We start from the raw sequence: 20,028 nt of genomic DNA on the forward strand, positions 1-20,028 counted from the left end.
GAGCAGGAGGTGTGTGTAGGGCTGGAGGGATGTCCATGGGAAGCACATGGATGTAGGTGTGAGCAGGCTGTGGGTGTGCACAAGGAGGGCTGTGTCTGTGCAGGGACCTGCTGTTCCTGCCCTGGGTGTGGATGGCCTGTGGCAGCTGGGGGTGTGTGAGGAAGACTCTGTGTGTATGTGTGTGCGTGTGTGTGTGTATGTGCCAGCCTCTACCTGAGGACAGGCTGCTGTGTGTGTGTAGGGCTGCCCATACCAGATCAGGGCTGGTGCATGAGGAGAGCAAAGCCTGTGTGGGGCCCGGAGAGCTGGGTGAGGAGGGTTGTGTGCACAGGAGGCCAGTGTCTGTGTGCCACTGGTGTGCACAGGTCAGTGTGTGGCACTGTGTGCACAGGAGGTCAGTGTGTGACTGTGTGTGAGGACAGGCGGTGTGTGAGGGGAGGCTGCGTGCGTGTGCAAGGATAGGCTGGGTGTAGGTGTTCTGTGAGTGAGCAGAGGTGCTCTCTGGGTGTCTGTGTGTACGGGCAGTCTGTTCGTGTACGTGCAGTCACTCTCTCCCTGTGTGTGTGTGAGGAGGCCATGCCGCCCCCAGCCCCGCTCGCTCCCGTCCCGTCCCGTCCCTCCCCTCCCCTCGCAGGCCCGAGCGCCGCCCTCACACGCCGCGGGCGGGCGGCTCTGGCTCGTTCCCTTCCTTCCTTCTTTCCCTCCCGCCGCCACCGCTGCCACCACTGCCGCCGGGCCCCCTCCGCCGGGCGGCCGCCGCCCCGCCCTCCGCCTCGCTCCCTCCCCGTCCGCCGGCGCGGCCCCTTTAATTCCCCCGCTCCCCTCCCCCGCCACCCGCTCCAGCCTCCATTTTCCAGCGGATCCGGCACCTGGAGGCGGCGGCGGGAGCGGCCCGCGCCCCGTACCCGGCCCGCTCGCGGGCATGGCCGCCAACATGTACCGGGTCGGAGGTAAGAGCGGCCGCGGCCCCGCGCCGCTTCCCGCGTGCGGCCGGCGCTCGGGGCCCGGCGGAGCAGGCCCGGGGCGGGGCGGGCGGGGGCCGGGGCCGGGGCAGCCCGGGAGGGGCCCGCGGGCGCGGGGCAGGGGCCTGGGGTCTGCCCTGGGGAGAGGGGCCTGACATGGGGTTCCATGGGATGAAGGACTGCGGGGCCCGGCGCGGGCCTAGCCGGGGCGCTGTGCCCGAGGCTGGGTGAGCCGGGGCGGTGGGCGCAGCGGGATGGCCGAGGTGAGGGGGAGCGGCCGCGTGGGGCCGTGCGGAACACGAGGGTGTGGGGAGACGAGGCGTGTGAGGTTCCAGCTGGTGGGGGGGTCGGGCAGATCCGGGACTGGGGCAGGGTGGGATGGGTGAGCGGGGCTGGAGCAGAGCAGCCGTGGGGCCAGGCCCCGGGATGGGGCCCGATGTGGCGAGGCTGCTCAGATGGGGGGTCATGCGAGGTTGTCGGGGTGGAGACCCAGGAGGAGCTGCTGAGATAAGGAGCACAAAGATGGGCAGAGGCTGCTGGTAGACCAGGGGGCTGGTGTGAGGCACGTCCTGCAGATCTTGGCCTCCACTTCCACTCTTGCTGTTTTGTTGTGTGCTTTCCCATTAGTCTTCTGTTGAGGGTTGTGCTCCTGTCTGATTGTCCTTTGTTTTGGCTCACGTGAAGAGAAAAGAGAGGCAACGGGGTTTGGGACTGTGTTTTATGGAACATAAACTGAGGGTGGTCTGGCATGAATTTGTGCTCGGCCATTTTCCTTCATAAAAGCTGTTCTGTGGAGCTTCCTTCTCCCCAGGACTATAGGCTGTACAGGAAGGTGTTTTTGCGGAGTTCCCTCCTTTTCAAAATGCCCTGTTTCTTGTGGAGTTCTGCAAAACCAAAGTAAAGTAAACAAGAGAAAAAATATAGCGAAGGTGGCCAAGCCATCCTGTGTGGCTGCTCTCCATCAGCAACTACTTTCTGTTATTTCTGCTCTTCTGGCCTACCCTTACTTTTTACCCAGAAAAATGCCGTTTGTTTTGTCATGTTTGTACTTTTTTTTTTCTGGTTTCACAGAGGTATAAGAGCTGATTCTTGGCTGTCCCAGCTTTGTGTCTTGGGTTGCCCCAGGCTGATAGTGCCTGTAGCATTATGTTGGTTTGAAGATGCTGAGAATAGGATGATAGGCAAGATGAGTTGGGGAAATTCACCCTGGTGTGACTTGTGAAGGGAGTAGTTTCCCTGGAAATTTTTGTTCATCATTGAATGGCCAAGTCTTGTGGGGAGTGTCATCTCTTAGCATTTTGTATGGCTAAATCTGTACTGTGCATCTCACAAAAGGTGGGAAATCACCTCTGGAGGTCTCTAGATGGACCTCCTGCTAGAAAATGCCCTGGTAGATCTCAGTGCTCAGGGCTGTGTCCATCCCAGGCTCTAAGAATGGTGATGCCACCCTTATTTTGGGCCCTGGCCAGTGTTCAGCCATGCTTAGAGAAAATATTTGTTTCCATGTGCCTAGATGGATTTTCTCTTGTTTCAGCTGGGCTCCCCCTTCCCGTTTTCCCTCATCCTATCCCTTCTTCTAAGCAGGGCTGGCTGATCCTTGAGGAATGCCATTAGTAACCAGCAGCCCAGTGAAGGTTGTAACTGCTGATTGTGATCCTTTAAACCCGATGTTACAGTTTTCCCCCTACCTTTATTGTCCAGTTTTTCAAGCATTTTGGTTTGAAGGATGCTGTGGGAGGCTTAGCAGGGCCTTTGACACGAAGTTAAGATGTCCAACACCCCCTGCTCTCCCCTGAGCCAGTCTCTTTGTCCCAGACAGGGGGAGTCATGTTGGTCAGGTGTGATTTGCCTTTAGAATATTCATTTTGGCTGGTCTCAGTTACCTTTTTGTCCTTCCTGCACTTGGAAATGGTGCCCAGGATTTGCTCCATAGCCTTTCTGGGCAGAGGGCAAGGCAGCTGGCTGATAGCCAAGGTTACAGTGCTCTGTTACGGTCTATATGGATAAAGTCTTGATTTGATGTATGACCAAGATCAACATATGGATGGATGCAGCTGTTTCTGTGTGAGAGTTCTGTTCAGCCCGAGCCCAGGAGTGTGTGTAATCAAATTGTTTCTGACCTCTGGTGCTGCTGTCTTCTGTGCATGGTTTTGTGCACTGAAGTTGTGTGTGAACTCTGTGGCAGGATTAAATCTGGAATGGGATTTGTGCACAGCCATTTCATACACTTCCCACTGGAAGACAAACACTCAGCAGATAATCTCTTATTACACTTGTGGCTACCGGATGCACTGCATGAACTCCAGACCTAACATCTGCCAAAAGCAGCTTGCTCACTACAGATCAATACTGCTCCTGGAAGTATATGTTCACTCAGAAAGGATGATCACCGCTGCAGGCCTGGTCATGAAACACCATGGATTTTTGTTTTCAGAAGCCAGTAGTGGGTTTACAGCAAGTGGACATGAAGTGTGTTGTTCTCTTCATGTGGTCCTGGGTAGAGGAGCTGAGGAGCCTGTGCTGTGGGGGCTGAAGTCTTCACCTTTGTGTTGAGAAGCAGAGTGACTGTGCTGGGGGGCTTAGGAGCTGCCACAATTTGGGGGAATGTAAAACTTTGGAAATGTGTGGGGAAGAATGCCGGGGTATCAAATTCCAAAATGAAATGGGGGATCTTAGTTGTTGGCCAGTAGGAAATCCTGGAATCGCCTGCCCCCTCTGTAGCAGAAGTGAGGAGTTATCTTAACAGCTGCTGTACAGCCATGAAACAAATGGCAGCATGAATAGAGTGGACTGCTTTCGCTTGGAAGGAGTCACGGTGGGCTGGTTTGCCTCTTCATGGAGTGGACTGGTAGCCTGCATGATCACAGACCTCATGGGAATGTTGGATAAACACCAGATTGGAGAAGCTTGGGACCTCTGGGCTGGAATCTGGGGCCTCTGATGAAAAAATGCACGTGGGAGAGTGATGTTCATTGTTCTTGCTAGTGCCAGGCTCTGCTTTCAGGAGAGTGCTGTGTCAGCTGCCTGGAAGAGAACAAGCCATCTTGGTATCAAGAGACTTTCCAGAAGGTGTTCTGTCTCCGCCTTCTCCAGGAGAGCTTAACTCTGGTGCAACAAGTATTCCTTTAGTGGTGGCAATTGACTGAGCCCCGCTGCAGGTCTATGCCCCTATGGCATTCCCTTGATGTAGTGAAACAATGATTTCTTGCATTTTTATCTTGCACTGATTTGAGGAACTTAATTTTTCCACCTCCCTCCTCCTCACTTTTTGTTTTTTCCTGGATTATTTTTAATCTTGCCTCAGCCAACCAATCTGGTTCACTGTGGGACTGTGTGAACAGCTGAATGGGCTCAGTGGGAGGGCAAGGGAGCAAGGGGATGGGGAAAGAAAGGGTAGAAAGGATGGAGGAAAAACTGCTGAAGAAAACACTTTTGCTGAGACAACTGTTAGTTTATATTTTCAGATTAAGTGTGTTACGGGTTTTTTTTTACTTTTACAGGTTACCCTCTTGTTAGGGAGCATGCTTAGCTGCAAAATTATCACTGTTTTTGAGTCTGTGGTATGTTTAAGGCATGTTTAAATGGCGTTGGGAGATCTGATCACAAATCATTTAAGCATAGAAGTACTTGATGCATCTGACACCTTTAAAGTGAGGGACGTGATGACCCATAGTGCCTGATGGGGGCACCTAAGGTTCAGAGCAGCTTTATTCCAGTGTGCTGGAGGCTGAAGCTCCAGAACTTACTGGATGTTGGTCATTACTTTATAGCTGGTGGTGGTGTGTCTGTCTGCCTGTGCTGCAGTCACACATCTTATTTCAGTGTAGACCCCACAGTTTTTAAGGACGGTAATATGACATCGTCTCTGCTACCAGAGGGTGCTATTAATGCATGGCTGGGGACTGTGGTTTGACCTGCTCCCATCCCATTCCATACTCCTACTTGGCATCCAGGCTCTTGTGACAGCCTACAGCTTGTGGCTTCCATAGTGCCAATAGGGATGGTGCATCAGTCCTCTTGACATCACAGTAATGTCAATAATAATTGTTTGAGCTTTCCTGGTAAAGAACTGAGAGCTGTTAAGGAGGCTTGCCTAGAACATGTTGCTGAGTCTGAATCTGGAGCAAATTCAGATTGTTTAACTGCAGGATCACTTGAAACCTTCTCCTGTCCTCTTACTTTGTTGTCAGCATGTATGTGTTTTGGGTGACAGGAGGGATTACTTGTTTTAATATCCTTATTTTGGTTGTGCTTGCTGAGATTTTGTTTTCTAACAAAATTTTTTGTTTTTGTTGTAGGTAACCTGAACTGAGAATGGGTTTAGTGGAGAGAGGCATTAAATAACCTGTAAAGATAAAAATGAGAGTTTATTCTTGAAAATTACTAATAGGCTTTTGAAGTCGTTGGCCCTAATAAATTTAGAACCGCTTCTAGCTTATCACCTTCCAGCAACAGCTAGGCAGTGGGTTTCTTCATCTTTTCCTTTCATTGTTTTTAGTTACACAAGTTTATCTTGCATGTTTTGCAGTCTTCCCTCCCTTCCCTTTTTCTTCTCCCCCATATCAGACTGCTTCAGCATTTGTTAGCCTTTTATTGGGAAATGCTGCCTGGGGAGCAGCAGAGAGTTATCAGAGAGCAGAGTGTTATCAGCCAGCTTGGGTGTGCTTGGGGGCTGGAGCTGTGACAACTCTGGATTTAGCTGCACACCATTTGCAGCTGGCACAGTGGAGTGAAAGGACTAAACTTGCTTGTGCTCTGTTGGTGAGTTGAGGTGGTTCCTGGGCTAGTGGGTGGGAGGCTGTGCCAGGGCAGTGTTCTGGGAGAGCTGGGCTGGAGGGCAATGCTGGAGGTCTGGTGGGTGGCTGAGGCACTCCTTGGCAGTGTCCACTTTGTTCCTTGGTGTTTTTCCTTTCAGTGATGGTGAATAAAAGACTTTCGATAAGAAATTTTGGCAAAAGGCTCTTAAAACTTGTTTTGTTTAGCTATTATGATTTTGGTGAATGTCAAAGATGTTCCTTTCACTTGCATCTAGTTATTTTTCAAGCAACTTACGATGTTTAAGCATCCTGACTTTAAGTAAATAGAGTGCATAGTTTCTCCCCAGGAGGATGAGAAGAGAATGAGATGGTTGCTGTTACTGTTTTTACTTTGATTTATAAACCACTCGTGAGCAGTTTGGGGTCACTTGAAAGCAAAGGTATGAACTGTGGAGGCTGGCTTCTGGTAGTTCTGGGCATCTGCTGGCAAAAAGTAACGTGTGAAATCAGTGCTACTTCTGCACCAAGTAAGGTGTTTTTTACACTCTGTCTTGTTGCTTTCCAAGCACATTATTGTTTTTTAAATCCTCAAGCAGATAAGTGACCAAGCCCTGCAGCTGCTTTGCCTTGGTTTCCAATGAAGTTTGGGTAACTGGAACTTTCGGGAAAGGTGCTCTTGTAAGATAATTATGGTTCTAGGTCTTTGGAACTTACCACCATAAATCCGGTATACGGAGAGGCCATGCTTCAGAGTATCTTTGAAGTCCTGGGATGGTTCCTTGTCCTTTCTTTACTTGTAGAACCAAGTCTGGAAGGACCTGCAGAGTAATGGTCAAGCTTTTGGGCTGTAGCCCACCCCTAAAGAAACCATGCACCTGTTCTTCTCTTCCAGCTCTTTGGTTGGCCCACTTTTAGGAAGGAGAAGTGTTTGTAAGATAATTTTTACTTGGCATTGATCAGTAAAGCAAAGCAGTTAGTTGGTGGCTTTAAAGTGAGTTTGCAAGCAGAGAAAAGATTTGGGCTTCTCCAGTCCTTTACACGTGTGTTACCGGCAAGCTGTTGAGTCTTCGTGATGTCTGGGCTTCCATGGCTCTGGTTCTGTTCATTGCCAGATCATGATCCGTGTCAGATGTGGCCCACCGTAATGTTTCTGTTAAATTGCACACAATGTGCTCTGGTTAATTTGGGGACTTTATGCTTTCATGCAAGATGTAGGAGGACAGATGACACTTGACCAAGCATAAAGTTAGTGTGGCGTGAACAGATGATTCCTGATTTAGCACAGGGCTTGTCCTTACAGAGTTAAGTTGTCAACATCTGAGCAAATGTGAACCAGCCAAGTGAGACACTTTCTATGGATGTTTCTTTTGACAATGTTGATTTAAGGTGTTTCTTTTGGTAGGGTGGGTGTCCATTGAAGCAATTGTAGCTGTCCTCTCCTTCGCTGGGCTTTTACACAGTTTGGCCTGGCTGTGCTGCAGAGCAGGCGTTGGTTTGGTTGGAGACAGGTTTTTGACCCGTGTGAGTGCCTGACTGGGTTTACCGTGTGCAGGCCTCCTGCCATCCAAGGAGAGGCTGTCGCAGCTTGAGGGGGTGATATGGGAGGGCGGGGGATGAATCAGCTTCACTGGCACTCATGTTTGAAGAAACATCTGCAGAAATGCTGTCAGGAGTTTACACTTTGTCCATGTTTTGCATTGTGAAGCCATGATGTTTCTGATCTGGCACTGAAACCCCTACCTTTGGACTTAATATATTGTCATATTATGGCCTAAGCAGATAATTCACGTTGGCAAACTGAAGTTCAGTGTTGCTCTTAAACAAACAAGCAAACCCAATCAAGAAACACAACTTTTTTAGTTTGTTTGTTTTTTGAGGATGATGCCAAACTTGGTGTCTTGAGTACTACAGAGGTTCTTGTTTTGCAGCTCTTGAGATTCTTGCAGGGAACACAATGCTAGTTTCTTGTCATCATCTTTGCTGCCTAAATATCTTCTGGAAAATAATGCTTTTCTTATCTGTCCTTAGCAATGGAATTACAACAGAACAGGCTGTTTTCTTGGCTGCTATAGATGGTGATTGTTGTTAGGGTGTAGCTTGAGGATACTCCTGTTCCATTCCCCCTACTCCCTCCAAATACTCTCCCACGATTTAAGGAACTCTCTTACTAGTTTCTCTGTCTGCTCAAATGTTTCTCTGCTCAAGTGACTCTTGTGTAAATTAGACCATCCTGGTCTTCCCTTACAACATGCCTTTGGGGAAAGGTTTTTCTTTTTTTAAGCGTGAACTGTTTCCATGTTTTTGACACACAAAGAAAGGCACTGGATGCAGCTGAAATTACATAGGCACACAATTTTGCTGCTACAGAGAATGTTTGTATGGCTGCATTCTTGGGAGCTAAAGTAGCAGGAGAGGCAATGCAGAAGAGGCTTTGTGTCCAGAGGCCTTCAAACTATGCTTTGGTATGTCCTGTGAAGCACAGAATAGAAAAAGTGGTTCTCCAGGAACGTTTAGCATAGACTCGTCCTGCAGGAAGCTGGAGGGAGTTGACTCAGTGAACCTGAAGTGTCCGTGCCACATGCAAATGTGCCTTAGTTATAGCTGGAATATTGGGAGTGGATTAATTGAAATTGGTTTTCTTGAACTGCCATATAATTGATCTCTCACAGCAAAATTGCTTCTTTGTCCTTAGGGTGCTTTGGAAGCTTAATTTTATTTCCAGGGTTCTTGTACAGTTTCTTTTTGAGTCTTGTTTGTACAGACTTTTTGTCTCCTTTGGGGTGGCATCCCTAGCAGCAGTTATTCCAGTATGGCACAGTTCTTACCTAAGAGTGACCCATGAAGTACCACTGACACCCGTAACCTCTTTGTCAAAAATACGAGCACACTCCTGTCCTTTGTTTTTTTTTCTATAGATGTCTGCAAGTGAAAACAGCTAATAGTGCTGTGAGGAACAGAAATAAGGACATTGACAATCTATAAGTTGTGGTTTTCTTCCATAATGTGGTTCTTCCCTTTTCTTCTGTTCTCCTTGCTTTGGAATTTTACACTTTTACTGGGAAAGGTACCATCTGTATGAACTTTGTGCCTCACGCAGAGCTGAGATCTTCAGTCCCATGGCTATTGCTGTGAGGCAGAATACCTGCCTTCTTCCCTGGCAGAGAGGGGAAATATTTGGGAGCACACCTGGCCATTGTGAATCAAAATAGAACTTAATTGAGCCCAGGACCTTCCTTGAGGAGCACTGACAATAGGGGAGTTGAGAGGTGCATCAGAAAGCAAGGACTTCTGATAATTCCTCCAAACACTGCGAAATCTCCAGTGATTTGCTTTGAAACCTAATCTGTTAGTTGTTTCTGAAACAGGAACCATTTCATATCTGTCTCACCTTTCTCACTTTCTCATGTAGTTTTTGCATCTATGTCTTTAAGATAGAGAACAATGATCAGAACTTAATTATATTTGAGACTTCTGTCCATCTCTGAAATGTCTGAACAAAGAGTTCAGGAGTTAATAGGGAAGAGCTAATGAATGGATAATGGAGTTGCATAAACCTTGGTTCACTAAGAATTGAGCAAAAAAAGATATGAGATGGCTGGACAGGAATTTTTCTTGCCCCGTCCCTTGACATGATAGGAAACAAAGAACAGAAGACCTCTGGGTAGTTCCAAATATCAAAATGTTTTGGAGTTTAGGCTCAATCAAGCAATAGACAGGTTGTCCAAGCATGTTGCATGTCATTAACTTTGAAATTTTTTTCTTCAAAAAGATAGATTATGTCTTATCTTGAGTAGATTTCTGTATGGAAGGTACTTATTTTTTCTTTGAATCTATTACAGGTCCTTCAGAGTTTGGTGTTTTGATGGGGTTTTTTTTTGTTGTTGTTGTTGGAGGTATTGTTATTGCAATAACTCTTGCTGTAAGAGCTGATGTGGATAAACGTTTTTTGTAGGTCTGTTCATAATCTGTAGTTGTGTTATATGGATCTTGCTATGAATTGCTTCTCTGTTGAATTATGATTTGAATAATACTGAATCTGGATTTTTGGAGGCCTGTTAGAAAAAGTGATCTGTAGATTACATCTCAAAAGAGCCAAGAACATTGGCTGTCCCTCTGTCATTCTGCACATTTGGAAAAAAATATAATATGAACATTTTGTTTACCATGCGAATGTATAAATAATCCTTGCTCAAGAAACAGCAAAACTGGCTTGATTTTACTAGGGTACTTCAACTTATCCTTGCTAAATTTAGTGATGGTTTGCTGTTAACTGTGTGGAGGTGAGATTTCTGCAGGACATATTTGCTTTTGCCATGTCCCTCACTAGTTGGCTATAGTATTTCAGAGGACTGTGTGCTTGGCTTTTCTGCATTTTTAAGGAGCTAGGTGGTAGTGGTGGTGTTTCCCACAGCATGTGCTGTCTCATCCTCAGCTTGATGTATCCACTGTAGCCACAAATACTGCTGTTCTGTAAATACAAATTGAGCTCATGCACCTTTAGTACCTTTGTTAATCCATGAAAGACATTAATTTGGAAATACCTGTTTTGTGTATGTTGCCAAATGTATTCGGCCCCATAATTCCTTTAGTGATAGAAAGAACTGTTTCAATTTTGCCTTTCTGGTAATGAAAATACTGTGCTTCTGATGCTTTCTGTGTTGAAACTCTGTCTGCTATGTAACTGAACATTTTATCAGGTGACTGCTGCTGTGAGCGTTGCTGCTTTTTGAAGAGTCAGAAGGCTGTAGGATTTGGGCTCTGCCAGGTGAGATTGCAGGACTTGCAGGGGTGCCTCTCCAACCTCCTCTTTCACACCAAGAGCGGTTGTATTATCCAGAATGTAATATGATTGACAGTTTAGGGACAAAGCTGGTGAATAATTTGAAAACTGGAACTTACTGGAGGAAACTGGCCCAAAGTTGAATTGGAGAGGCCAGAGTATGCAGAGACACATATTTCCTGTAAAAGAAGTCATAAAATAAGCAGGTCATCATAAGTTTATGCTTATGACTTTCCTGATGCTTGTCTTTAATTCAGAGCAGCAGCTTTGTAGGTTGGGGAGGGAAAATATTTGCAATTGTGAAGTTACTTCTTTATCTCGTGTCTGGAATTGCACATTGTACTCAGCAGCGGTGAGTGAGTGTGGGAAACGGAAGGCCCCAGCCTCCCTCATATCCCAAGTACCTCTGTAGGCTGGTGCAGTACTTGCTGTGTAGGACTTTTGAGGGGTGAAGTAGGGCATACTCAGACAGGTCAGTCCTCAGAAAGCACTTGTAGCTTGAAAGGCAAGTGTGCATTTGGGAAGGATAAAAATACTTTTGGATGTTTTTGCAACTTGATCACCTAAAAGCCCATAAGGTTATTAGGTAGCTCAGACATGTCTAATCTTATAAATATATGACCTCTAGACAGTGTGTGTTATTTTGCTGTACCCCTTCCTGATTTTCTTTTCCATGGGCTGATGTAGACATAAGCAACAGCTGACGTGAAGAAGGCAGAGGGGGAAGGTCTTTTGCAATAATGCCTTAAAAGCACAGAAGAGCAAAAAGAAATTCTGTTACGTTAATTGTGAATTGAGAGCTGTTATTTTACTGCCTTTATGGAAAATTTTCATCTTCTGTAGGCTGTCATTCTAGTTTTAGCTGCTGTACTTGCGTCTATGTGTTCTAGCAGTTCAGTCATTACCTGTGTAATACAGCATTGCTTTCTGGCAAGTTGTGTTGTGCCTATTCAGAAAAAGTATTATGGGATATAAAGGGCTTTTTTGGGATAGATTTATGTATGTTTGTACTTCTGCTCCATTACACCCCAGGCAAGGGGAAGAACTACGTTTTGAGTTTGTGATCTGTGTCATGGTCCTCGCTGCCTTTTGGTATCTCCACACTCCTCAGTCATTGTTGTAGGCTGATCACGAATAACTCTAACATGCATGAATGGTGCCATTAATTATGGTCGTGGTATGGATGCATGGCTGATTAATTCAGAGATGGTGAGCTGAAGCTAACAGCTGTTGTGAAGGTATGGGGTTGAAGCTCTCTTCAGGCGGCTGGGTGGTGAAGGATTGCCTTCATGTGCCTTTTATGGTGCTTAGGGGGCATATCTTACTTGTGTGATGCAGAGCAGTTTTAGACTGGTCCTTTTCTTCAATTTTGTAAGTAGGAAAGCAAATAAATCAGCAGTGGTAGATAGTCAGTTGTGTTTGAATGGCCTGACTTGTTTTGTTTGCTATCTAGCTCTACTTTTCTGTCGCTAGACCTTATTTTTTTGTTTTAAACAACTCTTCCTTCCTGTTCTTAGTAGGAGTTGAGATGTGTACCTCCCTGTTGTCTAGAGATTTGCTAATTTTGTCTACTCCTCCATCCACTCTTTCAGCCCAGGGTACAGGACCCTGGCAGTTGTGCACATACAGGATGTCTCCTATTGACATCTGGATTGTTGGGAGTCTGTGGAAGGTTTCTGTTATTTTGTGTGTGCACATGCATCTACAATTGTAGGCACTGCCTTGAAAGCAAAAAGGGAATAATATTAGTTGGGCAGGCAGTATGAGAAAGAGTGCACTTCCATGAATTGGGTGGAAGCTGGAGGTGAAGTGGAAGAGCTACTCCAGGAGAAAGGCAGTGTTTTGGAACGTAGGGCCCAGTGGTGTGCCTCCTTTGAGCCTCCTGTGCAGGAAATCAGTCTTCTTGGGCTTGGCTGCTTGTGGAGCAGTTTCAGAGGAGTGTTCTCGCCAGCCCAGGCATCAGTTTGGAGAGTGGTTTGTTGAACTTAAAATTTCCATGTTGGACATGTGGGACAGGAATTCAAACAATTCTCTGTGCAGGATAGCATTTTAATTTTAGTTCTAGTATTTAAAATCTCTATGAAAAATGCAAATACCTCTGATATGTGTTATTTTGTGTTATGTGATTTGCAGTGTGCTCTGCATTACTTGCAGAGAGGAAGACACCCTTTTCCAGGTAATTTCAGCAATGGGAAATAGCTCTCCATTAGTTGCATAGCTACTGGTGAAATGCTTAGCATAGTTGTGGCATTAGTCTAAAACATGGATGAGATGTACTGGGCTGTAGATTTGACATGGTGAAGTCATCAAGCACTGGCCTAAGAATGCACCTCTGCACTGTCATGTGTCAGCTCTTGGAGCATCCTGAGGGACAGGTTTGGTTCTGCCTTTCTGCCAGCAACGTGCAGAATGTGGTGGTTCCCGTGAGCTTGGTTTGCAGTAGTTGGCACACAGTGTGGGTCTGGGGATGCTCCTGCTGCTGACCAAGACAATGTTGGGGAGGTTTATTATTCAGTACTGTTGGATACCACTGTGAGCTGTTCTTTGTTAAACCATTCATCTGTGATAAGCTTTCTTTAAATCCAGCCCAGATTTTACAATAAATAAACTGTAGTTACTTGAAAAATCAAATTAATGTTCACTTGAGGTATAAAATGTGTCTCTGAGAATATATGCATGTACATGCACACAAAAAAGCTGATTAAAAATGGTGAACTATGAGCATTTTAACAGCCACCCGAAACCCAGGGGATTAAAGACAAGGTTATATTTTCAAAACATAGATTGACATCTCCTTTAATTTCCAATTTTTAGGCACAGTGTATACAAAAGTACTATTTTTTGCATCTGCCTCAGTCAGAGTACCTGAAGTGAGGAGTAGCTGGTTGTCATAGGAAGTATTGGAGAGTTGGAGGGAAAGAACTCCTCCTTTCTTCACTTGTTGGAGCCTTCCAGTCAGAAGTGGCCAAGTAGGCTCAAAGCCTCCATATGCACTGCAGTGGCCTTGTTGGTCATGGGTGGTTCTGCCATGGGAGAAATAATTTCTCTTTACTCTGCTGATCAGTAAATTGCTTAATACCCACCATTGTTATTTCAGTCAGCAGTTGTCATTGCTGAAGCTGCCAGTTATCTGTTTGGTTTTGTGACTTCTGGTCAGAGTTGGTCATAGTAATGTTGAGCCTGTTGTTTCCTGTTTAATGTGCTGCTCAGAGCCAGTGTTTGGGAATGGAAATTTAGGATCTAGTTACTTGGATGTGTTAACTATTTCTGGTACCAACCCAGAAAGTTTTCTACAAACCAGATGCCCAAACTCTGTTTCTCACTTGAGACCTTCCAACAGATTAAAGACTGCAGGGATGTGATATTTAAGCGGAACTGAGTCTTGCAGTTGCAAACAAAGTTTTGGAGTCACTCACGTGCTTGTTAGCATCTGTGAAGATGGTTGATGATCAGTCTGAGAGTTCTGGAGCACAGAATGCACAAAAAAATCAAAAATTTGGTATGCTATTTCAGTGCTTCTTAGCCCTGGTTGCACTCTATGGTTGGATAACTCGAGACTTGTGCTGAGCATAAGCACTGGAACTCTTGGCTTGTCACTCCTACCCAGACCGGGTTGGGACTTCACTATCAAGGTGTATTGACAGCAACACACTTTTTGACAAGACAATTGCTTGGAAAATAGGTTTGTTAAGAACTGTTGCTCTTGGGATTCCTGGTTAGCTAATCTCTCCTAAGGCAGGCAGCTCCATTGAAGGGGCAAGAGGGCACTTGAGTTGTTTGCAGGTAGTGCAAGAGCAGCATCCTTGGGGTCATTTGCCCGGCGGTCACTGCTATGGTCTTGTGGGTAGGTGGGTCTGTAAATCCAGGGAGACTTATGGATAACGGGCTGTAAGCAGCAGACTGAGAAAAGGTGTGTCTGCAGCTCGAGACACGGGACAGCTGGACAGGCTGTGATGGGTAGATGCCCTGGTGTCTCTCTGGTCAGCCCAGGGATAAAAGGGGTTCCTTTAACTCTCCTGGTGCAGTTTTTCCAGGAGCAGAGACCTTTGGGGGATGTCTTCCTTCCTCTGGGCTGGGGAGGTGGGAACAGTATCTGTGCTTTCCACAGCCTCTTAAATCTTTAACAAAGATTTCAGGGAGATTGAGCGTAACCCTCAGTAGCTGTCCCTATTTATGGAGGGCAAGCACCGCTGAACACCGACTGAGCGTCATGCTAATGTAGGCATTGCAAAAGATCACCTGAGGCGTGCCCGGGGGCTATACGGGTGTTTTGCTCCAAACACAAATGAGCTGGGAAATCTGGCGGGAAATCATTTTAGATAGTCTTGCAAGGAATTGTTGTCAGATCTGCGTGCAAGGTCAGCACCTTGTCAGCAGGGAGGTGGATGCAGCCTTTGTCTCAGTTCAGGCTTAGGGTTTGGCTTCTGGAGTGTTGGGAGAGAAAGGCCAGTCCATTCAGTACTCCTGAGCATCTGTTTTCTTAAGGAGTGCTTAAGCTTGGAGTTCCCTACTACCAAATAATTTATATGGCATTCATGCACCATGCATGTTTCTGTGATTTTTTGTTTTGTTTTGTTTTGTTTTTTTTGAAGGCACTACATTTGGTTAAAGAACCCGTTGTTTTTTTTTTTTCCTTTAACTTTAGGTGTTTATCCTGTTTGAAAATGCAAGTATTATTGACTAGTCTGGACAGTGATACGGAATTTTGTTGAGGGCATTCTAGGATCACATAAGTGTAAAAGACCAGGAAGTAGAGAAAAAGATGAGAGAGAGAGAAACTATTTGTACTTTAAGTAAATGAGCCATACTTGTGAACTGGAGGGGAAGAGAGATATCACATAATGCTGGTGAGAAGTGGCTGGATTTTGATAAGAGGAAGCAAGTAAAGACAACACTGTATGGTCTAAGTGGAAATAATCTGATCAGAGAGAGAAGGGAGATCATGTGCTTTGCTCTCCAGGCTGATAAACGTTTTGATTTGATTTTTAGCAGTTCATATTTTAAAGAGTCTTTTTTCTTTTTGTCAGATTATGTCTACTTCGAAAATTCTTCAAGTAACCCCTATTTGATACGAAGAATAGAAGAGCTCAATAAGGTAAACATTTTTTCCATTGAATCTTTGAAGTTAATTGAATTTATGATCTGCTTGATTTGATTAAAATCAAAACAATTCTTTAGCAGTTCTCTGGTAATTAGAAGCTTAGAAATACATTTATTCTCTGGTAATTTTCTGGAATGTTTTAAGACCTTTTGTTCTCCTTTAGTATGAAAGGGCTGAGTGTCAATAGCATGTTGTTCTCAAGGTGATCATGCCCACCTTTAGCGCTGGAGGTTTCTGCAGTTCTTCACTTCCGTGCCAGCATCACGGGATATGAAGAAAATACAAGAGTTTGCCTAGAGGATGGGGAGCTTTAATTTGATTTTTCTTGTGGGAGACTCTTGCTAAGGAGAAAGGTTTGCAGCTGTGATCTGCTTGCTCAGACTTTGCTGATTGTCCTTTTGGGCCAGTGAACTCTTTCATCGGCCAAATTCCCTTTCAATGGATCAAGCAGGGAAACATGATGGCTTCTGTGTGGGAAGCCAACTGAAGTTCTCAGCGCTGAAATTTGACCTTATTGAGGGGGGAAGATGGTTCTGAAGACACTAGCTGTATCCTAAACATACCTCGTGTTCAGGTTTGATATCAACGTTATGGCAGCCCATACAGAAGGAATATAACATTGCTGTTTTGGATTTGGGTGTACATTAACTGATGAAGGTAATTTTCTTTAGCCACCCATGATGGAAAAGCATGTAGTTCTCGAACAGTTACTTGGAAGAGAAAATGTATTAATTTCGTGAGCAATAAAGAATCTGAATGTTAGGACATCCTTGGTAACCCCATAGAGATCTTTTACAGAAATGCTTTTAAGTCTCTTTTGCCGTAAAGAAACATGAGTGAATTCTTAAAATGTTCCCAGTGGATCCCTGTCTGTGAGGTATCACTGTATTCCACCCACTACATGGTGCAGGTTTGTTGATCACTTTCCTGGAAAGTGTTGTTTTCCCCTCTTGCTCTTCCTTTTCATTCTCCCCCTCACCTTTAAAAAAAGATGAATTTTCAACCTGGATCCCCCATCTTGGTGCAACTCTTCTTTGAGCTGTGATTTCTCTGACCTACACTTTAAAATGGGTCTTTCAGGTGGAAATGAATCCTGGCTTCCTTATTTTCTTTTTAACTGAGTATAAATGAAATTTAGTAATCAAATAAATCAGATCAATTTACATGGAAGCTGTCTGTGTTTGAACAAGATGATAAGATGATTCCTGGCTTTGTAATTTAGTTTCTCAAAATTTAAAATTTCTGAATTATTTACCAGAAAAGGGTAGAAATTCTGAGACACCACCAAAGACATTTGGTCTGTAAGAGAAATACCTGTGCATATATGTGGTGCTTGTTTTGGCTTTTTTATTTTTTAGATTTATGTTAGGAAAACTGGTATTATAAAAGTTGAAACTTTTCCTTCATTCACTTCTTACAAATGAGCATGTACATCAGTTTTTTATTTTGTTTCCTTGTAGACACTTTGCTGGTTCACTATCCTTTTTTGCAGACTTCCTAGCAGGAAATTTCTGTCCTCTGCTTTCTGGAATTGTGCCTTCATTATGGTTTTCGGAGAGTCTTCAGTTGTAGGATACAACTCTTGAGTTACTTTTGCATTATTTGATTCATTTTAGAGATAGTAAACTGGCTGGGGCTCTTACAAACCAGAAGGTTTATTTTCCCTAGAGTTCATAAAAAGCCGCTTGCACTGTTTGACAGGTGCCATCTTACATTTGATCACCGATCTCATTTTAAGAGTTTTAAGTAAATAATATTTTAAAAATTGACTTTTTTTGTGTGTTGTCACTGGAATAGAGTGTATTGTCTGGTGCAGCTTCTTTGGTTCTCTTTCTGTAATGATTTTTTGGTGTGTCATTATTAAGCTCACCAGTGCTGTCAGTGAATCTCATGTCATTTCTTTTGCAAAAGTAGTAACGGCTGGGTTCTTTCTTGCCTTCCTACTGCCCTGTGGAGTTTGGAGAACAGCCTAGATCTGAATTCTGTTATTTTTCACAGGTTTTAAATTAGGTTTTTAACGATTAATTTAAATGCTACTTAATGTAGGCATCACCTTGAAAGTGGCTTAGTAATATGTTGCAATGGCAGGTTAAGTGTGTTTTTCTCCCCTTGAAACGTCTGCACCTTAAGAGTGGTGATTCCTCAGGAACCATTGGGAGGGGATGGCCAAACTGCCTGGAATTTACCTCCCATGGAATGGATCATGCTGGAGTTTGTGTGTCAGATAATATATGCAGCCGGAGGTGCTAAAAGCAGATGCTGTGTAGCTCTTGTGCAAAATTCCCAATGATTTATGAAGTCCCTAGTTCAGAGTGTGCAGTTCTGCTCTTGCTTAGTAGTCAGTTTTTTCTTCTGTTCCCTGTTTCAGACTGCCAATGGAAACGTGGAAGCAAAGGTGGTGTGTTTCTACAGGAGGAGAGACATCTCAAGCACACTCATTGTACTGGCAGACAAACATGCAAGTAAGCCACTTTGTGTTCAAGTGACATTGCTCCTGCACGAAGTTGTCAAACTTGGGGCAACTTTGATATTTCAAGTAATCAGTATCATAAATTTGTTTTTTTCTGTAGTCATCCTTAGGAATTTGCATTACTTGTGTGGCTGACTTCTCTCTGTCTTTATACGTGACCCTCTCTCATTTATTTTTTTTTTTTCTTAAATCTTTTAATACCTCGTTTGTGTATGGTTTGATTTTGATGGGGACAAGACAGAAGTTTTTAGTTACGGCTGAGTAAAGATATCTTATTTGCTCCACAGAAATGAAGTTTTTAATTTTTAGGGTGAGTGAAAGTATTCTCCCTGTTAATATGACTTCTCATTAATTATTTGGTTTGGTTTGTATATTAAAAAAAACCCCTCAAACATTATTTGAGTGAATCAAGTAGACTGATTATGGGAAAGCAACTTGAAACATGGCCAGCTTGAAACCTGACTAACAGGATTTCTCTTTAAATTTCAATATTAATAATATTTCTTGTAGTGACACAGCTTTTGTCTGAACATGCTCGATAAGTACACTTTGAAAACAGAGAATCTAAGAATCTCCTATCACCATTTTGAATACTTAAAGCCCTTTTGTTAAGAGGCAAGTGGAGTAACTAAACTGCTTTTCTCTGTAAGCAACAGTGTGTGTGAAATGTAGTTCTTCAGATTGTTTGAAATTTAGCAAAATGCATGGACAGCCTTATGAGTCTTTGTAATTCAGAGTACATCTATAAATGAGAGAGAAGCAATCAGATATGGGCATGTCAGAACTGTGATTTAGCTGGCAAGCATCAGTGTTCTTTAATGTGCTTCTTAGTGTGTGTATCAATAGAATGATCTGGGGATTGATTAAATCTGCTACTCAGTTTTAGTAATGAATATAAAGTCTTGCTGTGTTCTCACTGCTTTAATGCCATTGAGGAAAAGATGCAGCAAAACGAGTCCCTTACTGATAAATTTGAGTATTTTCTGTGGTAGTCCAAATTTATTCCAAATAATCCCTCCATTGCATCCATGTGTTAAGAGGAGAGTTTGCTGTGTCACAGAACTGTCATGGAAGGCAAAGCTTTTTTGAGATCTCTTCAGTGCAGCAGTATTCATCTTATCTGAGGATCCTGAAGCTCAGTAGGAGCTTCACCATAAACAACATGGCTATTGATTCAGTCATCTATGTCTCACTTCACTAGGTTCAGTAAAGGAAGCAGGTGGGAAGGGTTCACAGAAACACATATCTAAGACTGAAAATGAAAAATATTTGAACCCACATAAATGCTCTTTGAACCTGCAAATGCTGATTTCCCTTTGTGATAGGAATTCTAAATTTTTTTTTAAATGCAAAGAAATAATTTGTTGTTCATATGTGTTGTTAGAAAGATGGGAAAATTATTCTGGTGCAAAATCCTATTAAAAGAGCAAACAGAGACAACTGAGTCTGCCTCGTAGAGTAAATTTCATTAGTAACTAGCATTTTCTCCAGTATCTTTCTTTCTGATGCAGAATAAAATTGGTACTGAATGACTTCCATTTATTTAGATAGGTGTGCTGCTCGGTGGTTTCCGTTCTTCAGAAGAAGGGAGAAGAGAGCAAAACTAAGCTTTTTGGACAGCCATTAGTTCTTTACTCTTAAAAAAAAAATCAGCATCCTGCATCATGTAACAAAATTAAATTTTGTAGATGTTAAGATTCTAGTGGAGATATTCCACACTGTCACTGACTTTGAGTTCATTTCCATAAAGTCTCCTGTTGCCTCATTTTGATGCATTTGCAGTAGATGTATGTGTCTGCATTGCTGATCTTTTAACTGCCTTTGTTCAGCTGATTAATGGAGCTTTCTGACTGCAGACATTCCTGGATTCACAGAGTCTTCTGTTTAAGATGCCTTTATTTTAGACCTACTGTTGAGATCAGTGCAGTGAGAGAACTAAGCAATGGGGAAATACAGCC

General features: G+C 44.0%; 1 protein-coding gene across 2 annotated transcripts in view; it reads left to right on the top strand.

The window, feature by feature from the left end:
- Positions 1-845: 845 nt before the first annotated feature.
- Positions 846-20,028, top strand: part of MTA1 (metastasis associated 1) — a 76,845-nt gene continuing 57,662 nt past the window's right edge. For both annotated transcript variants that reach the window (XM_083867214.1, XM_083867215.1), the window contains exons 1-3: positions 846-950; positions 15,527-15,594; positions 17,969-18,062. In XM_083867214.1, coding sequence (XP_083723340.1) covers positions 923-950; positions 15,527-15,594; positions 17,969-18,062 — 190 coding nt within the window. In that variant the 5' untranslated portion in view covers positions 846-922. The remainder of the gene's footprint in view (positions 951-15,526; positions 15,595-17,968; positions 18,063-20,028) is intronic.

This window comes from Zosterops lateralis, assembly GCF_965231275.1.
Source record: "Zosterops lateralis genome assembly, chromosome: 9".
Classification (NCBI taxonomy): Eukaryota; Metazoa; Chordata; class Aves; order Passeriformes; family Zosteropidae; genus Zosterops; species Zosterops lateralis.